We start from the raw sequence: 25,724 nt of genomic DNA, 5'->3' as shown, positions 1-25,724 counted from the left end.
ATCCTATATGTGGGAAAGATGTTTGATTCCACTGGAGATACACAGAACTACAGACTTGTTATTCTTCTCCTGGCACTTGTTTCTCTTCTTAATTAGCACATCAGTAGTGCAGCCAGACCCTAATTTCACAGCTCAGCAGTGCTGGCATTCTCCTGGCATGGGGCTCAGGTCAGAACTGTGGCTGAGGCAGGGAAGTGCCAGCTCCAGGAGATGGCTCAGAGGGACATAGAGATGAGTCCAGTGTCTCTCACCCCACTCACAAGTGCCTTAAGCCAGTGTGTGAGATGCCAGTATTCAACTTCTGCTAAGCGTCTGTAACAACCAGATTTTGGGATAAGCTTGTCTCTTGTGGCCAGGAAGAGAACTGAGGAGCCTTAAAAAAAACATTGGTATGCAGAACAAGGACCATGTTAGAAGCCACCCACTTCTTGCCGTGCTTAATGTGGGCAGTGTATTCAGACCTCCTGCAAATGCAAAATTCAGACCTCCTAGCCAGCCAATGCCTGCCACAGTGAGGAGCTATGTGAGTAGGCAGAAAGAATCTGTGCTCTGAAGAGGTCTTTGACCGGTGTTTCATCGCATGGTGTTCTCTTGTACCTCAGGGCAAAGGCAGTTAGTTCATGCAGAACTTTGGAAGCTTAACCTCCTGGTCATTGCAGGTCCTGGTAGAGCAGGTGGCTGGCTCATGGCTGGATCATGAGGAAGAGCTTGGCCCATCTGGGGCTGTTCCCCTTATACTCCTGCCCATTGGTCTGGCACACACATCTCTGTCTGGGCCCAGGCACTGGCAGAGTATTCCTGCACTGCAGTTCCCCTGTACTTGCATGGGGAACCACAGGTTAAAGCCCAGGATTATCCAGGGCTGACTGTGCTACAGCATCTTGTGCAATGAATGGGTTTAGCATTTCACAGGATTGGAATTGATAAACTCTGAGGAAGGAGAACAGGTATGGGGTTATTTGACACCTTCTGGGTAGAGATCTGCTTTTATTCTGTTGTACAAGTTGTTCTGACGGTGCTCATGCATGATGGACAATCAAACATACTTAGGTAACACATGATTAAAAAGCTGTATTATTTCAAGTACTCGTTACAAAAGCACAAAACATGGAGCGTGCAATACAAGGCTTTTTGAACTTAAAATGCTTCATTAAGATGAAGTGGGACACCTCAAAGAACTCCTCCCCACACAAGACAGTGTTGCTCAGTGATAAGACCAGACTAATCCCACTCAGGATTAGAAGACTCAGGCAATCCCATTGTATTCATGTAGGTAGCTTCTCCGACCCCAAAATAGGCCTTGCTGGATTTGCTGTCTGCTGCCGTAGTAGGAGCCAGAGATGGTAGAATGCACAGTCAGAACAGTGCTTCTGACTTCTAGAGTTGCATCTCTGCTCTGCTAACACACCACATTACTCATATCTGTTCCTGCTGGTGTGGGATGGACCTTAAGGTGCGATGGGAAGTGGTGGCGTGGAAGAAGTACCCATCTCAATTCTGCTCTGAATCCAAATCATTGAGCTACACTCAGCAGATGTTCTGATTTCAGTCATTTCACGGGGAAATAAGAAACAATTTCCTTTTCACTGATTGCTTCCATGCCCAACAATTGCATCAAACTTAACATCGGTCAGCTTCTTGAGAACATTCGAGGCACGTTCTGGAATCAACCTGAAGGATGAAAAAAAAAAAGTAAAAAAATCCATGAAATTAAACCTAGGATAAGAATTCAGGTTTCAGAGGAAGTGTTACCACAGGTGGGACTGGAGCTCATCAGGGCACAGACTGCATGTGAACATCAGACTGACACCAGAACTTAAATCTGGGGAGTACTTCCTAAAAACCCATTGCCTTCATAACTGTTCGACTAGCTTGACAGTCCCTTCAGCACCTTCCCCCTTTTATGATCACTTCAAGGGTAGATATCCACTGCAAAAGATGTTGGCTGCAACACTGCATGCAGGACCCACGAAGGTTTAACACTGAGTAGAGAGCTGTGCTTATTAAGTGTTTTTCTACTTTCAAAAGCAGCAGTCTGAGGAAAGGGTGGGATGGTAAAAACAGAGACCTTGAGGTGCACTTCCCTCTTCTATGATTTTTTTTCTTAGCATGAGCCGTATTTGTGTCTCTTTGTGTCTGCCTGCTCCCAGCTTAACACAGAGTTATCTCAAGGGTTATGACAGTATTAAGTACCACTCCTTTGTGGCTTTGCACACTTCTGCTGTCCAAGTATCCCTTGGAATGCAAAAGAGTTGTTTTTTAACTGTGTGATGTTGAGTTTCATTAACAAGTTATTATGAAGTGTTTCTTGGGATGCTGTAGAAGTTGACTGAAGTGTCAATTTAGTTGTTCTTATGCAAATTTCAGGCCTTGAGTCAGAGCTCCAGTGAAAACAGAGCCTCACTAGAGGAGAAGATACACTGAATATTAAAGCTTGAGAGGACAAATTTCACTTCACATAGCAGAGAGAAGCAGCATTCTCAGCCTCCATGACCTAGACCTTCTGGTGTTGACTCAGAACACTAAAAAGCAGCAGTTGTTCAGCTGTTTCTGGAGTTTGCCTAGGGCTCCTGTTCCAGACAAATTGTTCTTTGCAAGCCCTGTGGCAATTCCCATTTGTGAAGGAAAAGTGATCCCTTGATCTCTCTCCATCTGAAGTTAAATAAGGAACGACATAAATAAATGAATGCAGTGGTGAAAAATATTGACGGTAGTAGAAAGTAAATGAAGCTGGGTTGAACCTAAATTTCTCGTATCTAGCTGTCAAGCAAGAATATTTCTATGCTGCCAAATGTAGTATTTGACTGCTAACGGTGCTAATTACATTTCCTCCTACAGTGAAGCTTAAACTTGAAGCCAATGTTACTAATGTGATGCTTGTACTCTCCTGCATTTATGTTGCATCTTTTTTCCCCTTCTTTGGTGGTTTATTTGTATGTGTGTGTTTGTGTGCCACTTACATTTCAGAAACTAAAGCAAAGCTCAGCTGTGGTGGAACAAAAACCATTTTCTGGTTGGTCAATATTCCTTCCATCAGTGCCTTCACAACTTCATCTACCTCCAAGATCTTTCCAAGCCTAAAATCAAAGGAAAGCATATAAGTAAGGGCAACAGTGATAAAACATGGGCAGCTGCTAAATGTGAAGTAGGATACTTCACATGTGCACAAAGTCAGGTAAATAAAGGACAACTGCTATGTGGGAAATACACTCGGTTTGAATAACAGGTAAAGCAGGGACAAATATGTAATGCTGACTTGTGATCATTGTTACCTAGTACTGGGGTTTTTGACAAATCCAGTATTCATAAAAACTGGACAGAGACACGTTGTTTTTATTCCATCCTTTCCCAGTGAAGTCAGCTCCTCCGTTAGAGCTTTATGAAATCCAACTGCAGCAAACTTGCTTGAACTGGTGGAGGAAAAAAGCACAAATCAGAAGGCATGAATGTTATTTCCAGCCTCAGAAATGGAAAGGGGCTGAGAGAACATGCAGTACTGACTAGTGAGGGAAACAATGGGAAGGCGGGGGCTAATTCTAACTGTTGCTGTGCCACAGCTCAGTGCTGAAATACACAGTGCAGACTGGAGAAGACACTATGGGATGCAAAGTGAGCATCCTTCAGAAAGTTACCTTTATCATGAAGAGTCTGATAAATCTTAGCGCATAAACCCGAAGCGTTTACTTGTTAGAGTGGTGTTAGAAAATTCTTGGCAAGCAGAAACAGATGAACACATTTGATGCTAAGGATCTGAACAGTGAAAACTGGTTAAAACTCCTGGCTCAGGAGTTCTCCTGCTACCAACAGTGACTCCCTGTGCAGAAACGTACCCAGGGAAAATGGTTCTGTTTGGAACCACCGTGGTAGAGGGCTAACAACATGCAGTCTGATAACATGCCACGTTAGAGCTCTTCTGTAACTTTGTTCATGAAATATAAATACTTCTAGTTTAAATGGGCAGTGCATTGATCTCTCAGTAGTGATGTGATGCTTGCAACACTAAGTATTAGCATGTTTCTTTTGTCATGTGAATGGTTTACTGTCAAAGTCTGCATTTTACCACGTGGTGGCAGAAGTATTTCTATGTACCGAAGTCACTGTCACAAATACTAGAAATACGAAAAGCTACTCATTATACGTTTACTTGACAAAACTACAGTGACTCACAAGAGCACTACAGTCTAATAAGAAGGGAATAAAATACCTTTCTTAGTAAGCAAAAGTCCAGATCAGTTACGGAGAGAAAAAAGATTGAAGATTGCATTAGTTGATTTGTAACACATTAGTCTTTCACCGGATCACCTGAATCAGTCAGAGCTAATAAGCAAATCAGTGGGTACCTCTATTGGTCCTTATGTTGTGGGTTTTTTCTCCTTAGCACTGTCCTTTGGAAGTAGCTTATTCAGTGGGAAGTTTATTTCTGTTACTCCGTGTTTGCTGGTGAAGAAGACACAATTAAAATTAAATGAAGAGAGCTGATTTTGAAGTCACTTACCAATAAGCCACCATGAAAGAAGTTACAAATTGACCTGCTGCAGAAGCCACTGTGACAATGTGACCGTGGTTGTTCTTCATCATTGTAGGCAGAAAAGCTCTCGTTGTCTTGAAAAGGAGTTTTAAAAGGGGCAGAAATAAGGTGATGAGGAGGAAAAGAGCAATGACTTCTTAGATGTCCTCAACACTGATTCTAATTGCATGCAATTAAGTGAAGCTCTCCCTAATGCAAGATACCACACAGCACCCAAGGCCAGAGGCTGATGCTCATGTTGCTCCTAAGCTGCTTTCTAGATTTCCCTTGTCAGCAGCAACATTGCCAGTGTCTCTTTCCCACCACATACAATCCCTTAGTTCTCATTTTTCCCACTGCAAGCAGAATTTCTTTAACTTTCTTTAATTTCTTTTCTGTGCCCTCCACCCTGTAAGGCCCTGCTGACAGCTGTGTCCCCAGGGCTAGTTGCCACAATGCCAAGGAGCCCAGAGCCCAGCTCTGAGATGTCTCATCTGCATCACTTCCATGCAGGCCACTGGCAAAGAGCGGAGAGAAGCTCTACAGGGGATAAAGCAGGTGCCACTCTCATCCTTACCAACACTCACAAAAACAGAGACATAAACACAGCAACAGCCCTTACCCAGATGTGAGCAAGAATGTTGACTTCAAACATTTTCTCTATTTGGTGGTCCTGGGTGGAGAGCAGGTCAGCAGCTGCAATCACACCGGCGTTATTTACCAGGATGGAGACATCACCAATGTCCTTTTTCACCTTTTGGACAAAAGGAGGCCCATGACATTCATTATCACAGATGTGCAAGGCTGTGAGCAACAATTAATTTAACTCTTTACAATCCTGTGGGGCTTTTTTTTGTTTGTTTTTTGTTTTAGGTTCTTTTTTCAGAGAGGAGAAAATCATGTTCTTTCCCAATCTGGTGGGAACTGTGCAGTATCTTGAAAGCTGATTTAGATCTCGTGTTTTTCCCTTATTTACTGCCAGCATTTATAGTCTCCTACATATCACCCACAGAAAATATGCTCTACACAGTCACAGCTGCACAATCTACGTGGAAAACCTCAGGTGCTGTTTTCCAGCCTTTCTCAAACCCCCGGCATGTCTGGGTAATTCTTGGCTCACGTGCCTACTTCCCCCACCTTCTCAGCAGCGCTGTAGATCTCTTCTCTTTTGCTGCAGTCCACCACAAAGGTGTGAACAGTGGCTCCCAGCCCTTCACACTCTGTTGCTGTCTCCCTGAGGCCATGCTATGGGAGGAAGGAAAGAAGGATACATGTATGACATGAGCATAATGGCCTCAGTACAGCCCACTTAGTTGCATGTGCGACCATACATTGCCTGAGCTTTGCTGTTCAGGCACCATGGCATCTTGGGGGAGGACTTTAAATTTAGGACCTGCACAGGACTGCTGCTGGAAATGGAATGGAGAGACAAATAATGCCCTTGCCTCATTAAAGCTCATTTAGCTGGACAGTGGGAAGTGGGCACCAGGTGACATCTGGAAGCCTCCTGATTGTAAGCAGAGGACTAAAGCACGGCTGCAGGTGACAGCCTGGAGATACCAGAGGTGCCCAGCATATGGCATGAATAACAGTCTGGCTGTGAGAAAAGAGGTTACTAATCATCTTTGTGGCCCCCTGCTGGACTCTAGGAGATCCCTTTCTTTCTTGAACTGGAGAGCCCCAAACTGGACATAGTGCTCCAGATGCATTTAAACTAAAAAAGGGGGAGATTTAGGTTAGATGTTCAGAAGAATTTTTTCACTCAGCAGGTGGTGGTGAGGCACTGGGATAGGCTGCCCAGAGAGGCAGTGAATACCCCATCTCTGGAGACATTCAAAGCCAGGCTGGATTGGATCCAGGTTGGACTGCAGCCTGGTCTGGTGGTTGGCAACCTTGTCCATGGCAGGGGCTTAGAACTAGCCGCACCCAGACGGCTCCCAGCTCCCCACAGCCACCTGCAGCCCCCAGCCCCGCTCCCCTCGCCCCGTCAGGACCCATCCAGCCTCACCGCCTCGACGTCCCACAGCACCAGGCGGCTCTGGCACCGGGCGAACTCTCGGGCCGTGGCTCTGCCCAGGCCGCGGGCAGCGCCCGTCACCAGCACCAGCTCCCCGCGGACGTTCTTCCTCTTGACGGGCAGCAGCAGCTTCAGCAGCGCCTCCACGTAGGAGTACAGCAGCGTGCCCACGAACAGCAGCAGCCCCAGCACTAGGTTCATGGTGCCACACGGTACCCAAACGGTCCCTTGGTCCGTGACCAAGCGGAGCGTGTTGTGGGGCGGGAGGAGGACACCGATGGGCGGGACTCGGCGCTGGTTGGCCGCTCTCCGCCTAATGAGAGGGCAGCTTGTAACGTGGTGCCGGTGGTTCCGGGTTGGGGTCGCTCCGGTAGGCCGGGCCGAGCGCTTTGGTGCTGGGGGATGTTGGTTTTCGGCCCGGCTCGGGCTGTCGCCGTGTTGTCCGTCACGGTTGTGTTGTCCCCGCCCGCCCGGTGCGGGCTGAGCCGCCTCCCGCACATCAGGTACGGCGGCACCCGGGGTGTGTGAGGAACAGCGGGCCTGTCTGTTGTGTGTGGTGCAGTCTAATAAGATGAGACGTTTAGTACCATACTTAATACTTAATAAGTATTCTGTGATTCTAGGAATAAGGTGTTGCTTTCGTTTTTTTCTTCCAGTAACTCTGCAGCTCACTGGCTCCATCCCGCTAACATGTTTGACAGTTGTAACGCTAAGGATTTCTACCACAGCAAAGCTCTCACCTCCCCGTATCCCAGATCGCGTGTTGAGCGTGCCCATGTTCCTGCAGATAAAGTGGACTGGTTGACTGAATGGAAGGACTACCGACCTGTGGAGTACACTGCAGTGTCTATTTTGTCTGGACCCCAATGGGCAGATCCGCAGGTCAGGTGAGTGGAAGGAGACAGGGAGCACTTGAAAATGCAAAGGCAGTTTGTAATGTAGATTCCTGCATTTTTTATATGGGGAAAATCCAGTCGGTAGACTGATTCTTGTGACAGTTTGAGGGGAATTGCTTTGGGGAGCAGTAAATGTGCTTCTATAGACAGCTGCCTCCCTACCAGCACCAAAGATGCACACAGAGCGTAGGCATTAAACATGTTTTGAAAGTCAGGGATTGCATTTAGCAGCTGTGATAAAGCATACCTAAGAAAATATCTGCACGCTGCACTTACATTAGGAAAGCATTCGTTAGCTTCATCCCTGGGTAACGTCTTATGATCCCTAATATGAACAAGAACAGCTTTGAAATACTGCTTGAATGAAAAGGAGGAAATGTTGAGTGCTTTAGAGCATCATACTTATCCGCGGATTTAAACAGATGGTCATCAGTTATTGCTCAGATTTTATACCCCCCTACAGAAATGGGAGGAGCTGCATTTTAAGTTTTGGTAAAAACTGCTTGTTGGCCAATTGGGTGTCACACACTGGGTAGCTGGCCTTCAGCCAGAGGGATGTGACAGGCTTTATAACTTCGGATTACTCTTTTTCACAGCGATAAAAGTTTCTCACCCAAATTTAATGAGAGAGATGGAGAAGTGGAGAGGACAAGTTGGAATGGCTTGTATGTGGTTGAAAACGGGAGGCCACGGTGAGTGATTTTTCTTTGTGTATGTGTTTCAATGATTTAGTTGTAGGGCTCTTAAACATCTGTATCGGTTCTAATAGATGGTACCTGCATGAACAAAATGAGGGTAGTCTTCCCTAGAGACAGAAAAGAATGTTGTTTCTGGAAAAAGCTGTGCTGAGAGGCATGAAAAAGTTGGCCTGGACTGCCCCAAGAGTGGGTTGTGGGGGCCCGAGGGAGGCAGAAGATCAGGGAAATGACACAGCCATTTTGTTCTCCTTTGTGTACTCTGTCGGCTACAAAAAGGTGATGACAGAGAACTGTTCTTTTTTATTCTTTAAAGCTAATGCTGACATTGGGTGTACATTGCTGTCCTTTCTGTGATTCAGGCTTCATTAAAGCTACTTTTTTTTGTATACTTGGAGCCCTGCATGGGCAAATAGTGCTGCTAAATACTCTGTGCCACTTATTTCAGAAACCCGGCAGGAAGGACAGGTCTCACAGGGAGAGGATTACTGGGACGCTGGGGACCAAACCATGCTGCTGATCCTGTTGTTACCAGGTAAGGGATGGGTGACTGAAAGGTAATGTATAGTACAGCAGGAAAATACTGAGTGACTCGGTTACAAAGTCAGTGGCATGCCTGTTTTTGCACTGTAGGAAATGCTGGGTTGGCCTAGTATATAAGAAGAGGACATTATCAAAACACTACTAAAGCTACTCATTTATGTCCATGAAAGTGATGCAAATTCAAGTTCTATTTTTCCTCTTGAATTAGATTGCTTTTTGCTTTAGTCACTGCGGTTCTTCTAAATCCTTTACTGTACACAGTACAATGGATGCTTTTGGCCTTTTGTTGGTGCCCAATAGATGGTTTGGAAGTGTTGCAGCCAAAATTTACTCTTTGAGCAGAAGTCATCTCGTTATCCTCATGTCGTGAGTAGACAAAAATAAAGCTATAGGTGAAAGCTTTATAATGAGAGTTTCAGCAGATATAGATGTTCAGGACCTAGCAGTGAAACTGCATGGATGAGATCTTCCCAGGCAGCTATTGTCTGGTTTTGCTCAGGGACTGTACTTTACCTGATAGACTACTATGTGAGGGCCCCACTGTTATGTTTGGCTCCTACAACAAAGCAGAAAATAATGCTCTTGTTTGTCATTTTCTGCAGGTGGAAGAGGGATAGAAGTGGCAATAAAGTAGCTCACCCAGTTACTGGCAAAAACATCTTGCAGTTCGTAGCTATCAAGAGGAGAGACTGTGGGGAGTGGGCCATCCCTGGGGTAAGTTCTGGGAGTGGAAGACTTCCCCTTTAGGCAAAGTCAAGAGCAGATGTGTGTGATAAAACTGCTTTGTAAGGATGAGCTCATTGTGTATAGGGAAGGAGAAAGGTAATACAAATACTTTTTTCTCAGGCATCTTTTAGTGGGCTTCTTGATTTTTCCACATTACGAGGCAATATATTAATTTTGAGAGTGTCTTTTGCTTAATATAGATATAATTCAATGTTATAGATATAACTTAATCTGCTCCAGTTTTTGGAGGATGAGCATGCTTGCGCTTTATCCACAAATACAGATTTCCTTCCATATCCAGAGCTCGATGCAGGTAGTTTTAATACCCTACATGCCAGTCGAACAATGCTATGTCAAATGAGGTCTGAGGGTACTCCTATTTCTTTCCCTGTCAGGGGATGGTGGATCCAGGGGAGAAGATCAGCGCTACTCTTAAGCGGGAGTTTGGAGAAGAGGCTTTGAACTCCTTACAGAAATCACCTGAGGAGAAAGCAGAGCTGGAAAAGCAACTCCAGAGACTGTTCAGCCAGGAGCACTTTGTGGTAAGCCATGTGTCTTTGGGGTTGCCTCTGAACTCTGTAGATAACCCGCAGCTATTGAGGAACCGAGGAAGAGTAGCTGTTAGTAAAATAAGCTGTGATACTGAATTTCTCGTCATGTAAGATTGTAAGGGTGAATGCATCTGAGAAAAACACTTTTTAATTATTCCACCTCATTTTTATGCTGTTTCTTTTGGTTGTTCACTATATTAGGTGTACAGAGGATACGTGGATGACCCTCGTAACACCGATAATGCTTGGATGGAGACAGAGGCTGTGAACTACCATGATGAAAGTGGTAGGTATCTTTGTTTGTGTTTTTAGCTGCTTTTTACTTCATGTACTCTTCTGAAATATTGGTGTCTGTGAGGCTGAGGTGTGCAATGGAAATGTATGAGCATGAAAGTGGGGTTTGAGTTCTTGGACTGAAACAAGTGCATGTCAGGATCTCTTGTCTTTTGTGATGTTCACCCACAGCAAGTAGTAGTTGTTCCCCTTCAATTTCTCTCTACCCTGAACTGAGAAACCTAAGCCATATTCAGGCAAATTCTGTATTGTTGTGTTAGTTCCAACCCACAAACTGAGCCTTTGTGTGGAGACTGAATGCTAAGCCTGATTTCTTTTTGGTCACTTGAGTCGGTTTAATTTCCAATTTCAATGGTGGAGGACCTTCAGCTCTTTTTTATTCTCCTTCAGCAGCTATGTGTCTCTGGTAGTGGTCAGATTTTCATTTATTGCTTCGATGTTCTGGCTACTCTTGACACCTTTTATCTTGGGTACTCTGCCAGAGTAATCGTGTACCTTATTTTACTTTAGTAAAGCAATTGGAATGGACATACATTTCTGGTTCTTAGACTGATCTGTAATCCTGAGTTCTCGTCTCTCCCCTCTTGAGATTGATTGGTTTAGTTCACCGTCATTTTTGCTGTTTTGAGTAGTGTTGAAGCTTAGCACGCTGCTGGTTCTTGATTTATCAACTCTCAGAAGTAAAGAAGGTTGTTCCTTTGATATTTATTTTAAATAATAAGCATTTATTGTCTTGTTTATGCAGTACTGAGACTTGACTCAGAAACCAGAGTTAGAAATTATACAGGGTAATTCAAAAGCTTTTCTCCACATCTCCACTGAAGTGTTTTTTAAATACTTTTGAGCCTTTAATAAAGTGTTAAGTATTCTCATTTTGTGTAGGTATGAATCACTTTCAGAATTTGGTTTGTAAAGTAGTATAAATAAAATAGTGGAAGGGAGGAACTGATTGGGTGTGAGATGAGAAAGTGGGGGGAAGATGCAAGAGTGTGTCCTAACTCTTGTTTTGTGGACAGGTGAGACCATGGATAACTTGCCTCTGGAAGCAGGTGATGATGCTGGGATGGTGAAGTGGGTTGACATCAGTGAGAAGCTCAAGCTGTATGCAAATCACAGCTACTTCATCAAGCTTGTGACAGAGAAATGGGGAGCCCACTGGAGTGAGGAACCTGGTCCTGAGTGTCCTGAGTGATGCAAAGGAGGAACGGAACCACGTTTGAAGGCTGGTGTTCGGCAGCCTTGGAACTGAGATGATGCTGAACTTCTCATTGCTCCCTTACAGTGTATGCCTCATTTAAAGGACTTTGTTATTGCAAGTAACATGTAATAATAACTCTTATCACCTGCGTACAGCCTTCCAGCTGTGAGGTTAGCACTGTATACACAGGCAGAGCTGGCTATGATGGAACATGCAATGACAAGGACTTTTAGAAGGTTTGAAATGGCTTCTTTGAATTTCTCAAAGAGTGAAAAATGAGGTGAATGTGGAACTGTTAACTTCTTAATTATTTGCAGCCAAATCTTTATATCAGCAGAGCTGCAAGAGAATGCTGGGATTCTGACTGTAGTTCTGAGCTACACTTGAGCTCTATTTTTGCACTTGTTTCTTGTCAGGGGTATGAAGCTTTCACAAGTCTGTGGCTTGTAGGATGATGACCGGAATAGTTACTAAGATTAATTAAAGAAATATGTATTTAAGTGATTTATTTTTTTCTGAGTGCACTAGTTGCTCCAGATCTGTATAGCTGTACCAGCCTTGGTGGTGTAGTTGTTTGTCTAGCAGGAATCTGCTGTGTGACATGGGTCGTCTTACTGCTGTGCTTCAAGAAGCAGGAGAAGAAATATCTTAAAAACACCGTCTTTTCATATAGTAGGATTTACACTTTACGGACTGGTAAATGTGATCAATGCCAAAAAATAAACCCCAAAACCAACAACCAATGCAACAAAGAAACCCAAACAAGATCTGTTTATTTGACATTTCTATGCAGAGTGCTACTGACAGTAAACGACAGGAAAAGAAAACCTATTTCAAAGTAGTTTTTATCGGTGTATTATAAAATCCACATCCTATAATTCTACGGAAGGGTTTTGTGAACAACTCTCTCATCAGGTTAGTCGTCTTACTAAGAGATTATTGGTACATGCAGAGGGAAACACTGTTTAGGTATGAGCTACTTAGAGCTCTTAAACACTACTGCTGCTAATGAATTTGTAACAATTAGGCACTTGTGTTATCCAAGAGCGACTTGTTCTGCCTCCAAGAATCTTATGCCAACTTATTCCTGAAAATTAACAGAGCTGTTAATTGCAGTCATAAATGGGCATTGCATGTTTGACAAGCTGTAGCGCTGCATGGGGATTCTGCTCAGGCGGGCTCAGAACAGGAGATTCTCATTTATGTCTTCTGCAACAGAGAAGGGAATGTTATTACCATTTGCCAAAGTGCTGTTTTTATGCAGTGTTGTTACTCAAAATGGTGTACAGAAATTCTAAGTTCTGTCTACCTATATTCTTGTACTCTGGAACTTTGCGGTGGTAATGCTTTGTACTGTGTGTTTTCCTGGTCTTCAAGGCTTACCTTCCTTAATCCCAAAGCAGTGGCACCACTCTTTCAAAGTGATAAGTTTGTCTTGGTCTCCATCACACTCCTGGAAGAAACGGGTTATGCAGTGTTCCATGGGAACGAGGGAGGCTCTCAAAGGAGCGAGCTCTGAATGAGTCAGTGATCTGAAAGGAGGAGAACACAAGTAGAGGTGTATTTCTGTGATGCTCTTTGCTTTAAGGCCTTTAAAACACAAATCCCACCAAATGGCATGAGTAAAGGCCCGCAGTCTGAATCTTATTCTCAGAGGTAAGTTTTGGAGGATCACTGCTTGCTTGTATCACCTGAGAGAACAGTCCCTTATGTAGGGAATACTTAAGTGGTTTAAGATAGTAAAATGTTCTTAACTTGACCTACAAATCAGAACTTAACATAAGAAAGGGTTCTTACCTGTCAACTGGGTGCTGGTCAAGCTGATAAAATTGCCAGTGCACAGGATACACATACATGTGGTAGTTTTTCTCAAAGTCATGCAGGAGAAGCTCAACTGGGTGCTCACCAGAGACGAGACGCTTCTCATTCAGGTATATCTTTTTGACCTGAACACATCAGAGGAATAGATTCTTGTTTTGAGATGAAGATGTGGCCTGAACAGAGCTCTCCACCAAGGAGGCAATTTGGAGAAATTAATCTTTGATGAAATGCTACCAAGGAAATGATTTTTATTGTTTATGACTGTACCGCATAGAAAAACTTGTCTCAGATTTGCCAAGTGGATGTTGGTGGTTACTGTGTAAACTTCAGTAGTAACTGGAAAGGAAGTCTGACCCCGTATGACTCAGTAAGCATCAGGCCCAGGTAAAAAAAGAAAGTGGCCTCAGACAGTTGGAGGCAAAGCTGACTTTGATATTAGTGTACCTTCAGTTCTGGGATAAGCAGCTCAGCTTTGGTGTATCAGATACTGTGTAATTCATACCTGTTAGTATGAGTTTTTCATGGTAGGCCATGACCCTCTTGGTAGTTACAGGTGTAGTCTTTAAAATCGCTTGTTTCATCTGGTTTGTACTAACCATGTCGCTGCATCTTCCTATTTGAAAATGTATCGCTTACCTTATTCCTTTGCTTTTCGGTTAGAAATGCAGACGTATCCTGATCACGTTCATAATATTGCATTAAGATGTTTTTGAGCCAGTCTCTCATACGGAGAGGGAACTGATTCACTTCATAATCAGTACAGTGGGGTATGTCTGTGTCAAAACACAAAGCTTTTGTTAAGTCTCCATTCAAGCATTTCTGAGCCAAGTTAGGCTTGATTCTCACTAACAGACTTCCAGTTCAGCTTAAAGTTGATGGAGTTGGTAACGTATGAAACTGGGAATGCATCTAGCAGGTTCAGTAATACACCTGCAGGTTGAGGGTTGGACCTAAAGGACTTTTACAACTGAGATGATATTATGATTCTGCATTTGGTGTCTAGATAGCTCTGTGAGGTTTTTTGTCGTTTTTTTTGTGCATGATGTTTTAATCTATGAAGTTAATGTATATACTGTATAGATATGAAAAAAATCTTCATGTGGTAAAGCACTGGACACAAGACAGTGCTAGGAGAAGATAGGGTTAGCAGCCAATTTTAAGCACAGGAGGGATGTATTTGGGATTCAGCCATTTAAGTTCTATATGGAAAAAGGAATCTTACGTTTGCAGGCACCCATATAGTCCAGGTGCAGCTGGCGTCCCATTTTTGTCCCTTCAAGTTGACATTTGGTGCCAAAGAGTTGGCACGTACCATCGTAAGTCTTATTATCAGTGCCACAAACCTAAGGGAGTGAAAAACAAACATGCTCACCCCTCTGTCTATGTTCAGAAAAATTACTTGGTCAGTAATGGAGGCCTTACAATAAAAGGGCTGCTGCAATACGATGTAGCAGTGGGAATACCCACAGAGACTGCATGTGATTGGATGTATTGAAAACTCTAGTCAGAATATGCTTACTTAAGGGTTAGGTGGCTGTACTTACACAGCTGAATTTAGACATCTGAATTTATTTCTGTGTGGTAGTAATACAGCGTCTGAGATGCTACTGTGTTATTACACCAGGTATGTACTAGTATTTGCTATGCCCTCTGAAAGCTTGAATGGATAAATTATTGTTTTTAATGACAGGAAAAAGCAGTGTTCCCTGGGAGGCTAATGGAAGCAAGTCACATTGGCTATATAGATTTATACTATTCTCAAGTAATAGTATTGATTCTCTACTCAAATTGACAGTTACTGAGATGATCCAAGCCCATTTGCATGATCCTTAGGGTATAATTATCCTAAATAATGACAGGGGAATGTGGTATCTTGTAAGCGTTGTTGCTGGCTTTCCCACATGCTGTGCGCTGAATGTAATACTTACACGCTCATAATCTTTGGTGGAAGGGCAAGCAGCAGGATCTTGGCAAATACAGCTGGGTTTTCCTTGCTTGTCTGCTTGGCAGACTTTTCCTCTTTTGCAGTGGAAGTTTCTACAAAGATCTAGAAATAATATCAAGAAGGAGAGAGCGTAAGAATGGGATGAAAACAAGTGTTTCTGCCAAGTGCTACTCACATGGTCAAATAGAAACAAGTACTCACCAAGAAGTTGAGTGCTTTTTGCAAGTTTAAGACATCGCTGAATCATTCACTGAATAAAAGTCAAGTTTTAAGTGAAGTTCTCTAAACAATTCCTTGCACTCCCAGCTATAAGTTACAAAGGGGTAGTTTTAGTAGAAAATGATTCCCAGCCTGTAGTGCTGACACTAAGATGTGTGCAACAACTAAATATATTTTTCAGAAAACAGGAGTGAATCCAAGGACATGCAAAAAGGATTCTTCTCTGGAACATATCTGGTGTATAATGATGGACCAGCGCAATTCAGTCATGTGAAATTGCACACTGCCCAAGGCAGAAAAGAAGTGCAGGCCAGCAGATTCCCAAGCCACAGTGAGTTAGCAGTGATGTGTGAGCTTGGCATAGGGTTTACTCACCTGGGAGAGCCTTCCCAGTGCTGTTCCTTGCACTTTCCTCATGATATGAACCTCCTGTGGTCTTAACCTGTGTAAGTCACAGAGACAGAAGCTGTGGTGAATCTTGGAAGGAAAAAATACTTGGAATTTTTTTTTCCTCAGATACAAATATAGCAAACTGAGTCAGATTTTTATTTGCTTTGGAAAGAGGTTGCTATGTGAAATATGCAAGAGGGATAAGGCCTCTAACAGCATTAGGGTGCTGTCTTCTCTGGAGCAGCCAGAAGTTCAGTAAGACCTGGGCTCCTCATAGTCTGCAGTAAGTGACATGCAGCATGTGGTACCTTGAGGCTAACATAACCATTGCTTCAGTCCTTACTTGGGGCATCAGAGAGCACAGACTGCATCTCAGCAGTGCCTGGGGAGCTGCTTGGGGCTGGAGCGCCCTATGGGATGTGAATTGTGCTCACTTCCTTTCTGGTCCTACTTCAGTGTTGTGCAGGAAATGTCACACAACAAACTGAGTGAATAATGTGTAAAAGAGATGAAACCTCCAAAATAACATTAATTTGTTCGACCCGTTAGTCTCCAAAGCGTACTTTTGACCACAAGGAACTTAAGGATGTTTTTTTTTCCCTCTTCTAGTTACATTTTAAAGAGAATTTACCTCATCCTCATGCTCCGTTGAATTCATGCTCTCAACAGAGCTACTTGTTCGCAGTTGTTGCTTGCTGCTGGAATTAGGGGGCTCATGGTGGTAATGATTGTCTTCAGAGTGAGTAACATCTTTAATTTTGTCACCTTTGTAATCCTGCATCTCCCTATAAACTCCACTGTCATCTCCAGCAGTTACTTCCTCTTTTTGCTTGTTAGTGATACTGTCCTGGTCATTGTTTTGCATTCTTTCCTCTTCCTCATAGACTGCTTCCCTCCAGACATTGCCAAGATCTTCCTCACCATCATCACCACTATCATTATCATCCTCCTCAGCACTGCTGCCCTCCTTATCCTGCCTTTTCGTCACTGCTCTGTGTTTGCGCTGATTGACTACTTGAAAATGCTCTTTGCTTTCTTCACTTTGTCTTTTTTCACCTTGATCCTCATTATGATTTTTCTTTGAGAGAGGGAATTTTCCTTCCTTGTAGAGCTTTTCCTGACTTTCCTCCTCCATGCTGAATTTCTCACCGTGTCTCTTGGTTATACGTACTGGCAGACTGGAATCTCTCAAGAATTCACCAGATGGCCGGCTGTTTTCATTTTGCCATCTCCTGTATTGTCTTCCATGGCTTGTCCCACGGGCTCTGTGTTTCATGTCCCTGTAATCAGTTTCTTCACCCCATTCCTCATCTTCTTCCTCCCCAGCTTCCTCTTCTTCACTTTCATTGTTGTTTTCATCTAGGCCAACTGTGTTTTTATTGTATTTCCATGTGTTGCGCTCACGAACCAGACCAAGAGCATCCACTGGACTTTCTCCTCTCAGAGCCCACTGACCAGCCATGTTGCCGTGTTTCCTGTGCCTCCTGGGCTGGTGGTGCTCAGAGCTGTGCTGTTCCCTGCTGCTGCCAGAGTTGCTTTCCTGGTTATCAGAAGCCAACCCTGGATTACTGTGCAGAGTAAGGAAGTTAATGCTCCTCAGGCTGTTTTTTGTTTGATGCTCACCATCACCTTGTCCTTGTCTTTTGGCAGCCAAGGGCTCATCCTTCTGTGTATCCAGTACCTCTGCTTTTATGGTCCTGTGGCCAGACAGCACATCACCTTTGTTTACAAACCCTGTGTTCTCTTCCTCTGGCATTTCAGAATGAGTATATTTATGCTGTGGGAGGGGGAAAAAGCACCACCAAAGATTTAACAAATAGACTAACAAATAGGTGTTCACATCAAAGTTTCTGCTGGAAACTCTTAAAAGGAACAGTTACTTTCTTCTTTTTCATTACAGTGCACTATCTGGATTGGCATGAGATGTACCTAGAAAGCTGCACAGAGCTGGATATGATTAGTTATTTGAAAATGTTATTGGAAGGGAAGGTATTTTGTATTTCATTTCTATACAGCATTCTCTTAGATTTGGCTTTATGGAACATTTGTTGGTTTGGAGCCCAAGTCCTTTGTGTCTGATCTACAGGTGCTCATCAGAATAACACAATAAAGACTGGTTGGATTTACCTTGAATGCAAAACTGTGAGCTCTGTGCTTAGCCTACATAGATGGCGTTGTGCTGTTGAAGTCACCTGTCTCACTACCACCAGAGCTGCCTGTCTGGTTTGCCAGCCACTGTATAGCTTGCCAAGATGAACTGTGTCTTTCTAATGCTCTGTGTTGCATTGTGGCCAAAATTCTTACATGGCTGAGAATCTGTGTATGATTTTCTAACTAATGTGTATGAGGTAATGGCTTCTATGTGGTTGATATGAAATTGTAGGTTGCCTCTTATTGCTTAAAAAACAAGAGTACCTTCTCTGCAGTTTTCTGTCCATGGGCCCCAAATTGGTAGTTCAATGGATCGGTCTAGAAGAAACAGTTATATTAAAAACCTGTTTATAAATGATTTTGTTAGCCTGCGGAGCTATACAGGGTTTTCAAGGAAGTGGATAGTTCAAGTGTGTATAATAATAGCATGGTGAGTGCTTACTGGAGTAGTGAAAGCAGATCCTAGAAGACAAATCAGGAGCAATACAGTCTTCATGTTTTTCAGATCTTAAACAGGATGGTAGTTAATGGCTCAGTGGTAGGGTTTGAAGGTTTCCTTTCTGCAAGTAACATGAAATGAAACAAAGTTAGGGTGTAGGCACTGTGGTTTAGAAATTATTGATGGAAGCAGTGTAGTGGTTGCTGTAGGTTGAAAGTCAGTCTGAAAACCCAACATTTCTATGCAGTGCCCAGTTGTATGTAAATTCAGGATTTTGACCAATTTATCATGGGCACAAGCTGCTGGATTTCAAGGAGTGTTTGGACAGTGCTCTCAGACACAGGGTTTGAATACTGAGTGGTTCTGTGTGGAGCCAGGAGTTGGATTTGATGATCCTTAGGGGTTCCTTCCAACTCAAGATATTCTTTGATTCCATGATCGAGAGGGCACTTTGGTTCTGCCCCTTTTACAGGACTTAGGCTGTGTGCTGTATCCACTAGCTATAGAACCTTCCTGCTTGGAAAGCTCCAAACCCAACTCTGCTGCACTGTAGCATGAGGCAGATGGCTGGAAGAGCATGCAGTGCAGTAGGAGTTTCTTCAGCTTGTGCTAATATTCTCAAGTGGGTGGAAGGCAAATTGTTTTCACCTGGCAAAAGTCACTGGCTTATTTTCTCACCTTAGCAGTACATATGCACTGGAATTTCATACGACTTTAGGTGTATCCTCAGGAAAACAAAAAATGAACAGATCGTATCGTTTCAGATTTTCCTTGATCTTACTCACTGTTTTGCTTTCATTCTGCTTTTTATTTTGTCCTATATTTTTCCCTGTGGTTGTGAGTAATCACTGGGATTTTCCTTTTGCTTCTGTGTCTGTTTGCGTTCTACTGACTGTTTTTAATCTCTGGAAATTCTCTCCTCTCTGCTCTTTAAAATACTTTGAATTTCTACCTCAGGTGTTTCCATTTTCATTCCTTTCCATGTATCTTTACCAACACAAATGAAACACTTTGTTACCTGAAGCTCGTGGTCTCTTTTTTTACTGTTTGAGCTTTCTGGCATATGAGAACATTGGCAGTAGTTCAGTACAGTTGGGTCAACTGTATTCAAATGTGTGAGACTCAGTGTGTGCTTTCAAAACGTCCTTGGCTGGGGGGAACACCAAAAGCACAAAAGGAGGATTCCAGGGAAGCCTGTATTTATGTGAGCTAAGAAACAACCAATCTAGCTGTTGCCATGAGTAGATCTGTTTGCATTATAGATATAGAGCCCTAATAACAGTAAGCTGCGCTCTTGAAGAACTGCTAGGGAAGAAGTACTTCAATTGTAGCACTAGAAGCCAGGTAGCGTTCCTCTGTCTTTGTTTCAAATCCGCAGTACAGCTCTGGGCACTGAGTTTCTCAGTTCTGAAATCCCATTACGTGTATTTGTTTTGGTAAAGTAGTTTGATAGCTATAAATGTATTATAAATTCATAATTACTGGCTCACTAGCTGGCTTCACTGCTTCTGCCTTTGTGCAAATAATGAAAAGCATGAAGTAAGTGAAGTTTATATAGCGAAATAGAAATTTGATGTGATTTTTTTTTCTATTGCCAACCTACAGCGGCCCATGGGAAGCATTACTTTTTATTTATTGGGTAAGCCTTGACAGTCTTGAATTGACTATAGGAATACATCCTAGTTGGGTATTTTTTTTCTTGTCACAGTAGTCCAAAGGAGTTGCCAACATTTATAAAGCTGCTCCGATACAGGTTAATCTGCCCCAAACACTAAGCAGCATCTCTAAGAATTAAGCTCCTTCTTGAACTATGATGTTTGTGCAAGTATTGCCCTTGTTAATCGTGTTATTTAACTTTCTGACAGGGCAACAAAACTTGTTTCTGAGCAGGAAGCATTTCCTCACACTGGTTTCAGAGCAAGGAGTTCTGATTGCACCTCATATTGGTCCTGACTGCTGAAATAGGTAATTTGTTGTCTTACGCTACCAGTTCCATTATGGCATTGATGCTGGGAGCTGTTTGCAATAGGTGAGTGGAAACTACCAGACTACTTCAAAAGCCACAGTAAAAAAAATATTTTTCAGTGCTGACTGCACTCTTAAAGAAGAGGGAGCGGTGGGGAAAGCTGGGATTACTGTCATAAAAGCTGCAAAGTCAATAACCACAGCAGCTGCCTCAACAAAGGGAGAAAAAGTCTTTGTACAATGGACTGTGGCCCTTCCATCCTCCAGGGCTGAGAGGAGTGTTTCTCTTGGCATCACTTCAGTTTCAGTGAAGTGCCAGGGGATAACTGTGAAACATGCTAGGACCTTTTGCCAGAACCCAAGAGAACAGTTTTGTTTTGTCCAAGCAATCTGGGTGAAGGATTGGAGGTGGTGTACTGGAGCCAGAGGCAAGGGATGTGAAGTTTGAGCTTAGCGGGAGAAAAGCACCATGAGCACTTCCTGCAGGCTCACTGCCCTTCTCTCTGTAAAGGTCTTGGCTTATGGCAATGGGATTTTTTTGCACTTCCTCATTTAGTCTTCTGGTGCTAGAAAAGATAAGTCTGGGTAAGTGCAAACGTAAAGCACAGTAACTAAAATGACAGTCATGGAAGAAGCTCAGCATTATCTAACGTCATATGAAGCAAGGATTTGCATTGCGACACTATTCTTTTCTTCTACCCTGAGATCTAAATGTGAAGACACTTTGTTCTTTCTCTCGTTTCCAAATCTGTCCCATAGAACTGTGCTTCTAAAAACAAGCTTTTGTGTCACTTCATATGAGCAAAACCGTCGGTATTGCAGATGGAGCTATTCTGAAAGCAGCACGCCTCCACCTCAAGAAATGCAGTCACCGTGCTTTGCAATGAGATCTGTAGGGAAGCTTGATCAAAAGACAAACATGGAATTAATTCCTTGCATAGCAGGATCTTGTACCAAGAAATGGGGAATTTAACGCCTGGCATATTGAGAAAGCAATACTAACTATCACTGCCTTTTTCAGTCTTGGAAAGAAGAAATTTTTGCCTGAAACCTGGAGGGGGCAGAAGCTTTGACTCACTCACTCCTACAGTGAGTTCCCTGTAGGATGCATCCAGCTCAGTTTAAAATGGAAAAAAAAAAGTCTGTCTTGACAAATGGCAGCTATTTTGAGTAGACAACCCTAGAATGATGTTTTTCCAGAGAACAGCACAGAGCTGCTGTGTGGAGATGGAGCTTAGGATGCTCCTGTTGCTCGGATGCGGGTGCACTGAGTCATATTAAGCAGCTCCAGTTTTGGGGGTTGCATCTCTTCTCTTGGGAAGCCCGAAAGTTATAACCACCAGTTTAAGTTCTACCTAGACTTCTGATCATGTCTTCCAGCCTCAGGTTGCAGAGACGTTTGTTTATGGCTTTATTTCACTGTTAGTGCTCCTGCAGTTACTGGTGTCTTTCCAGGCACAGGAGCAATGCATTATTGGTGATCAGTGATGACTGATGGGCTTGTCCCTGGCACTACACAATGGCTATCACTCTTATCAAGTGTGGCAGCAGTCACTTGTAATGTGATCAATGACATGATTTTTTGTGTCTAGAGGCCTTCAGTTGATGATATCTGGCCTGCCAGTCTTGCCTGTTCTTACTTATAACATTTTGAAGACCAGTTCCCCTTCATCAGCCAAGAATTTCACCAAGGCTCACTGTCTGTCATTGCTCACAGCATGAAGTATGCAGCTTAAATGGGGAGTGAGAGAAAACCATCTGCAAGAGTAGATGAGGTGGAAAGTGCAGCTTTTACTGTTTCCTTTGTGTTTTGTTTCTAAATGAGCCTTTTTGGTCAGCCATTGGCACAGCAAATCCAATGCAGCCATCATATTCTCAGGGCTTATGAAATGCCACCCAGAAATGATTAATTGGCAGAGACTGCAGCTGAAGGTGATGAATGCCTTGTGATAAACAAAAGCAAGCATGTAAACTGACCTAGTTTCAGCTCTGGCAGTGGGAGAAATCTTCTGCATAGTCCTTTGTCATTAGACCTAACTCTAGAAAAATGGAGGTGCCTTATCCGCCACTCTTAATGAGAGTGGCAGCTGTCCAGGATTTGGGAAAGAGAATGAGAAGACGTCAGGTTTGGAACTCAGTACCTCATTGTGTGCAGTGGACAGATACACAATGATTCTTTTCTCAAGAGGATGGGACTTGGGTGATGAGTTTTTTGAGTAAAACATGATAAGACACTGCAATTCTTTTCATAATCATTTAAACAACAGAGGCTTCAGAACTGAGCTTTTGCTCACATACCTTGAAATACCTTGGTAAAATGGTGCAGTGTGAGGCTTTGAAGTCAGCCCATTGCCTGTTTCAGCAGGAAATGCAGATGCTGATGCCCACAACCTCACCAGTAAGTACTTCAGATATCTGGACCTCATAAGCAGGTGATAATCACAGCATTCATAATTGTGAGTTGATCAAGTTTTATGTATAAGCATCTAAGAGAAAGTTGTGAACTACAGTATGGAAAATAAGAATTGCACAAAGTCTTCCTGTTACCAAGATCTGCATTGATTTTCTTCAAGTGCATCTGGTAAAGCACAGTCTGTTTCTAAAGTTCTTGTAGGAGAGTGAGTGTGTGTGTGTACACACATACATGTCCATAAACTAATCCATGTGCCTGCTTATACACAGCAAAGACAGTGTTGGACCTGAACGGAGTCAACAAAAGAGTGTTAATTAGAAAGTAGATCCCAGAAGAGGAAAATAATTCTACTCCTAGTGACAAGAATCAATCTCTTTGACACTACCTGTTCTTTAGCTGCAAAAGCCATCGGCTCTAAGTCCTTCATGGCTGCTCAGTTCAATAAAAACAGTGTTATTTCAGGACACCCTAGGAATGGTTTTTAAACAATTCATTTGTGCTTAATATAAATTGTTAGATCTATTATACTCTCTTTCTACAAAATGAGGCATTTCATTTTATTTTGCCCAAAGTTCTGTGTTTTTTTTCTTCCATATCCCCCCCTCACCGCTGCCCCCATGTAGTTTAAGCCAAATTCAAGCTGATAAAGAGCTATTTTGATTAGATTTGAGAAGTACCTAAATGAGACCTGTTGAACAGCCAGGATGATTTTATGTGTTTGATAAAAATTTGTCTGTTATCACACCCTGGAATCTGCATTTCCTTTGCAGATCCTATACGGATTGAAGGGTTTTTTTTTTGCCTGTTCTACAACCACCTTTGTGAAAGATTCCTCAAGACCAACCACATCTCCTGCCTCAGCTCTAATCCATGGGAAGGGACAAGGCTGTACCTTTTTGTATCCCTGTCTTTTGGAGGAGGTTCCTGAACTGATGCTGCAGGAGATCTGGCAGGTGTTGAGAAACCAGGTCACCCAGCAGCTCTCAAAGTAGATGACTGTATGTTTTCTGTTGGTCATCTCATAATGCTTTATTGTTCTGTGGGATCAGGAGGAAAATAATAGTCTCATTGGTAAGATAAAGGTCACCTTCAACACAATAATTACACTGTGCTTTCTCTTCTAAGAAACTCTGCTCCAGGCATAAATGCTTGATATGATTTATCCATAAAACATAAAACAACACTCTAAGACATTCAGTTTGTTGGAAAGAAAAACAAACAACCTTACAACAACAAAGACAATAGAGGATTACATAGAAGACATTTATGATTTTAACTCAAACATTAAGAAGAAACAGTACCATAGCAGTAGAAGAGGTGCTCCTACTTGGTTAGCCAGTGGTGCACTGGAAATCCGTGAGCCTTGCAAAATTTTCCTGTGGTATATTTTGGCATCGAGTGTGGAATCTTTCAGAAAGCGTGTTTTTCTGTGAGCTTCTGAGGAGGAAGGTCTGACTCTGGATCTCAGTAAAACAAAATGAAACACCGTCCTGGGCATCCACTGGATGAGGCGGAGGGATTGGAGGATGAATTAGTGAAATTCTGCTGAATTAATCGAATGAGAAAAACCATTCAGTGCTCACAGGCTCTGGGCCAGTGGGGCTCAGCCATAGTGTGGGAAGGGCATATTTAGCCTTTCAGGGGGAAGGGTGCCAAAGGGAACGGGTGCAGTAGTTTCTGTCACTCTGGTTGGCCCCAGAAGAGCTGAACAAGAGATCAGCTGGGGCAGTCACTTTGCCTGGCTGCAAGCAAGCAAAGCAAGGAGGATTCTGGTCCTTGCTAAGTTTTACAGTGCTGTTTCAATATGCTGTGCAAACTGCATGAAAGCCTGTGGAAAGAAAGAAAGAAAAAGAGAAAAGCAAAGCTCTAAATTAAAAAACAAAACCAAATAATTTTACAGAATCCATTGAAATCTTGGAGTGTTGCATAATTCTTGAGTTACCTGTGTTAGTGCTGTTGCCATGGCTGTGCCATCTCTTGGATAGTGATGGTGCTAGCAGAGGGAGCTGGTATATGTGTGAAAATCTGCAAGTTGTTCTGTTTTGGGTGGAAACAGCTACACTATGCACCTCACTTGTAAGAGATGCAGGAGTATGTTTATTGGTATAATACGACGTGGTGGTCTAACAAGTTTGGAGATGGATGGGTACACTTGATTATTTACTGCACAGAGAATAAGGTTCAACACCTTTGTGTCATGAGGCGTGGAGAGGACCTTGTTGCTTTCTTAGCTCCTGAACCACAAGAGTACTGGATCCACTCCTACAGTGTACAAAAACTTAATTTCTGTATGGCCAACTATGGAACTTATTGGTAATAAATCAAAACAAGTGGGAGGAAAAAAGAACGATATCACTGCCAAGTCCACCTCCTGTAGTCCGTACAGAAAATAAAACTTTGACAAAATACCATGAGAAACTCTATAAATCCCTCTCCCTTTTATCTCTGCTTCTCTGCCTGGAAACTGATTGATGCCTATTGGAGTTGAAATTCTGCTGTCCTGTCAGCTAGTCAGCGTCTGAAGGGAGAGGTGAGCTTTCAGAGCTTATGTTTTCTCCTTTTGTTATTCATTAATAAAAAGATGATCCTTTATTCAGAGCTTTGTGGTATGCCATGAATATCTCTCTGCGATATCTGACTGGTTTTGCTGGGAATGTGTTCAGCAAGCCCCTCTGTGCCAGGGAGATCATTGTAGGGAATGCTTTTGTTTCTGGATGGATGTTTCTGTCCCCAAGAAGGGGGACTGTGCTGTCATGGTAAAATATAGGTGGGTAAAGAAGCTGAGTAGCTGCTTCCCTGGAAGACTACAACCTCAAAATTACTCTTGTGACTCATTTGATGATATCACTTGGAAACTGAATAATTATATCCTGTCCCCACCTGTATTTGACGTGGGACGATGGATTGGATGTTAGTGTGTCTGAAGGGGAGGTGACAGATGGTAAGGTTTGTGA

General features: G+C 43.0%; 3 protein-coding genes across 8 annotated transcripts; 1 reads left to right on the top strand and 2 right to left on the bottom strand.

Annotated features, from left to right (window-relative positions):
• Positions 1-967: 967 nt before the first annotated feature.
• Positions 968-6,797, bottom strand: LOC107313394 (estradiol 17-beta-dehydrogenase 11-like). Of its 3 annotated transcripts, XR_014945836.1 has the most exons (8): positions 6,516-6,797; positions 5,645-5,752; positions 5,130-5,261; positions 4,530-4,602; positions 4,341-4,437; positions 3,273-3,410; positions 2,961-3,077; positions 968-1,671 (listed from the first exon to the last, which is right to left on the bottom strand). XR_014945836.1 is itself a non-coding variant. In XM_015861543.3 (7 exons), exons 1-7 carry the CDS (start codon positions 6,723-6,725, stop codon positions 1,584-1,586), a joined length of 900 nt encoding a protein of 299 aa, XP_015717029.2. In that variant the 5' UTR covers positions 6,726-6,797; the 3' UTR covers positions 968-1,583. The 3 variants fall into 3 exon arrangements, 1 of the variants encoding a protein (XP_015717029.2); XR_014945837.1 differs by lacking the exon at positions 4,530-4,602; XM_015861543.3 differs by lacking the exon at positions 4,341-4,437 and having other exon boundaries at positions 4,496-4,602.
• Positions 6,798-6,868: 71 nt separating this feature from the next.
• Positions 6,869-12,183, top strand: NUDT9 (nudix hydrolase 9). The gene is made up of 8 exons (XM_015861541.3): positions 6,869-7,027; positions 7,181-7,411; positions 8,017-8,112; positions 8,564-8,650; positions 9,261-9,372; positions 9,780-9,926; positions 10,137-10,221; positions 11,246-12,183. Exons 1-8 carry the CDS (start codon positions 6,927-6,929, stop codon positions 11,419-11,421), a joined length of 1,035 nt encoding a protein of 344 aa, XP_015717027.2. The 5' UTR covers positions 6,869-6,926; the 3' UTR covers positions 11,422-12,183.
• Positions 12,180-24,237, bottom strand: SPARCL1 (SPARC like 1). Of its 4 annotated transcripts, none has more exons than XM_085546699.1 (11): positions 24,098-24,237; positions 18,396-18,513; positions 18,218-18,271; positions 16,434-17,579; positions 15,788-15,854; positions 15,177-15,295; positions 14,471-14,591; positions 13,885-14,021; positions 13,225-13,373; positions 12,811-12,959; positions 12,180-12,636 (listed from the first exon to the last, which is right to left on the bottom strand). In XM_085546699.1, exons 2-11 carry the CDS (start codon positions 18,447-18,449, stop codon positions 12,608-12,610), a joined length of 2,025 nt encoding a protein of 674 aa, XP_085402825.1. In that variant the 5' UTR covers positions 18,450-18,513; positions 24,098-24,237; the 3' UTR covers positions 12,180-12,607. The 4 variants fall into 4 exon arrangements, with proteins under 4 accessions (XP_085402825.1, XP_015717021.2, XP_085402826.1 ...); XM_015861535.3 differs by having other exon boundaries at positions 24,072-24,229; XM_085546700.1 differs by lacking the exon at positions 18,218-18,271.
• Between the last annotated feature and the right edge of the window lie 1,487 nt (positions 24,238-25,724).

Source organism: Coturnix japonica, chromosome 4 (assembly GCF_054131305.1).
Source record: "Coturnix japonica strain WE chromosome 4, WE-NBRP24, whole genome shotgun sequence".
NCBI lineage: Eukaryota > Metazoa > Chordata > Aves > Galliformes > Phasianidae > Coturnix > Coturnix japonica.
This window is presented reverse-complemented; position numbering and strand designations above follow the sequence as displayed.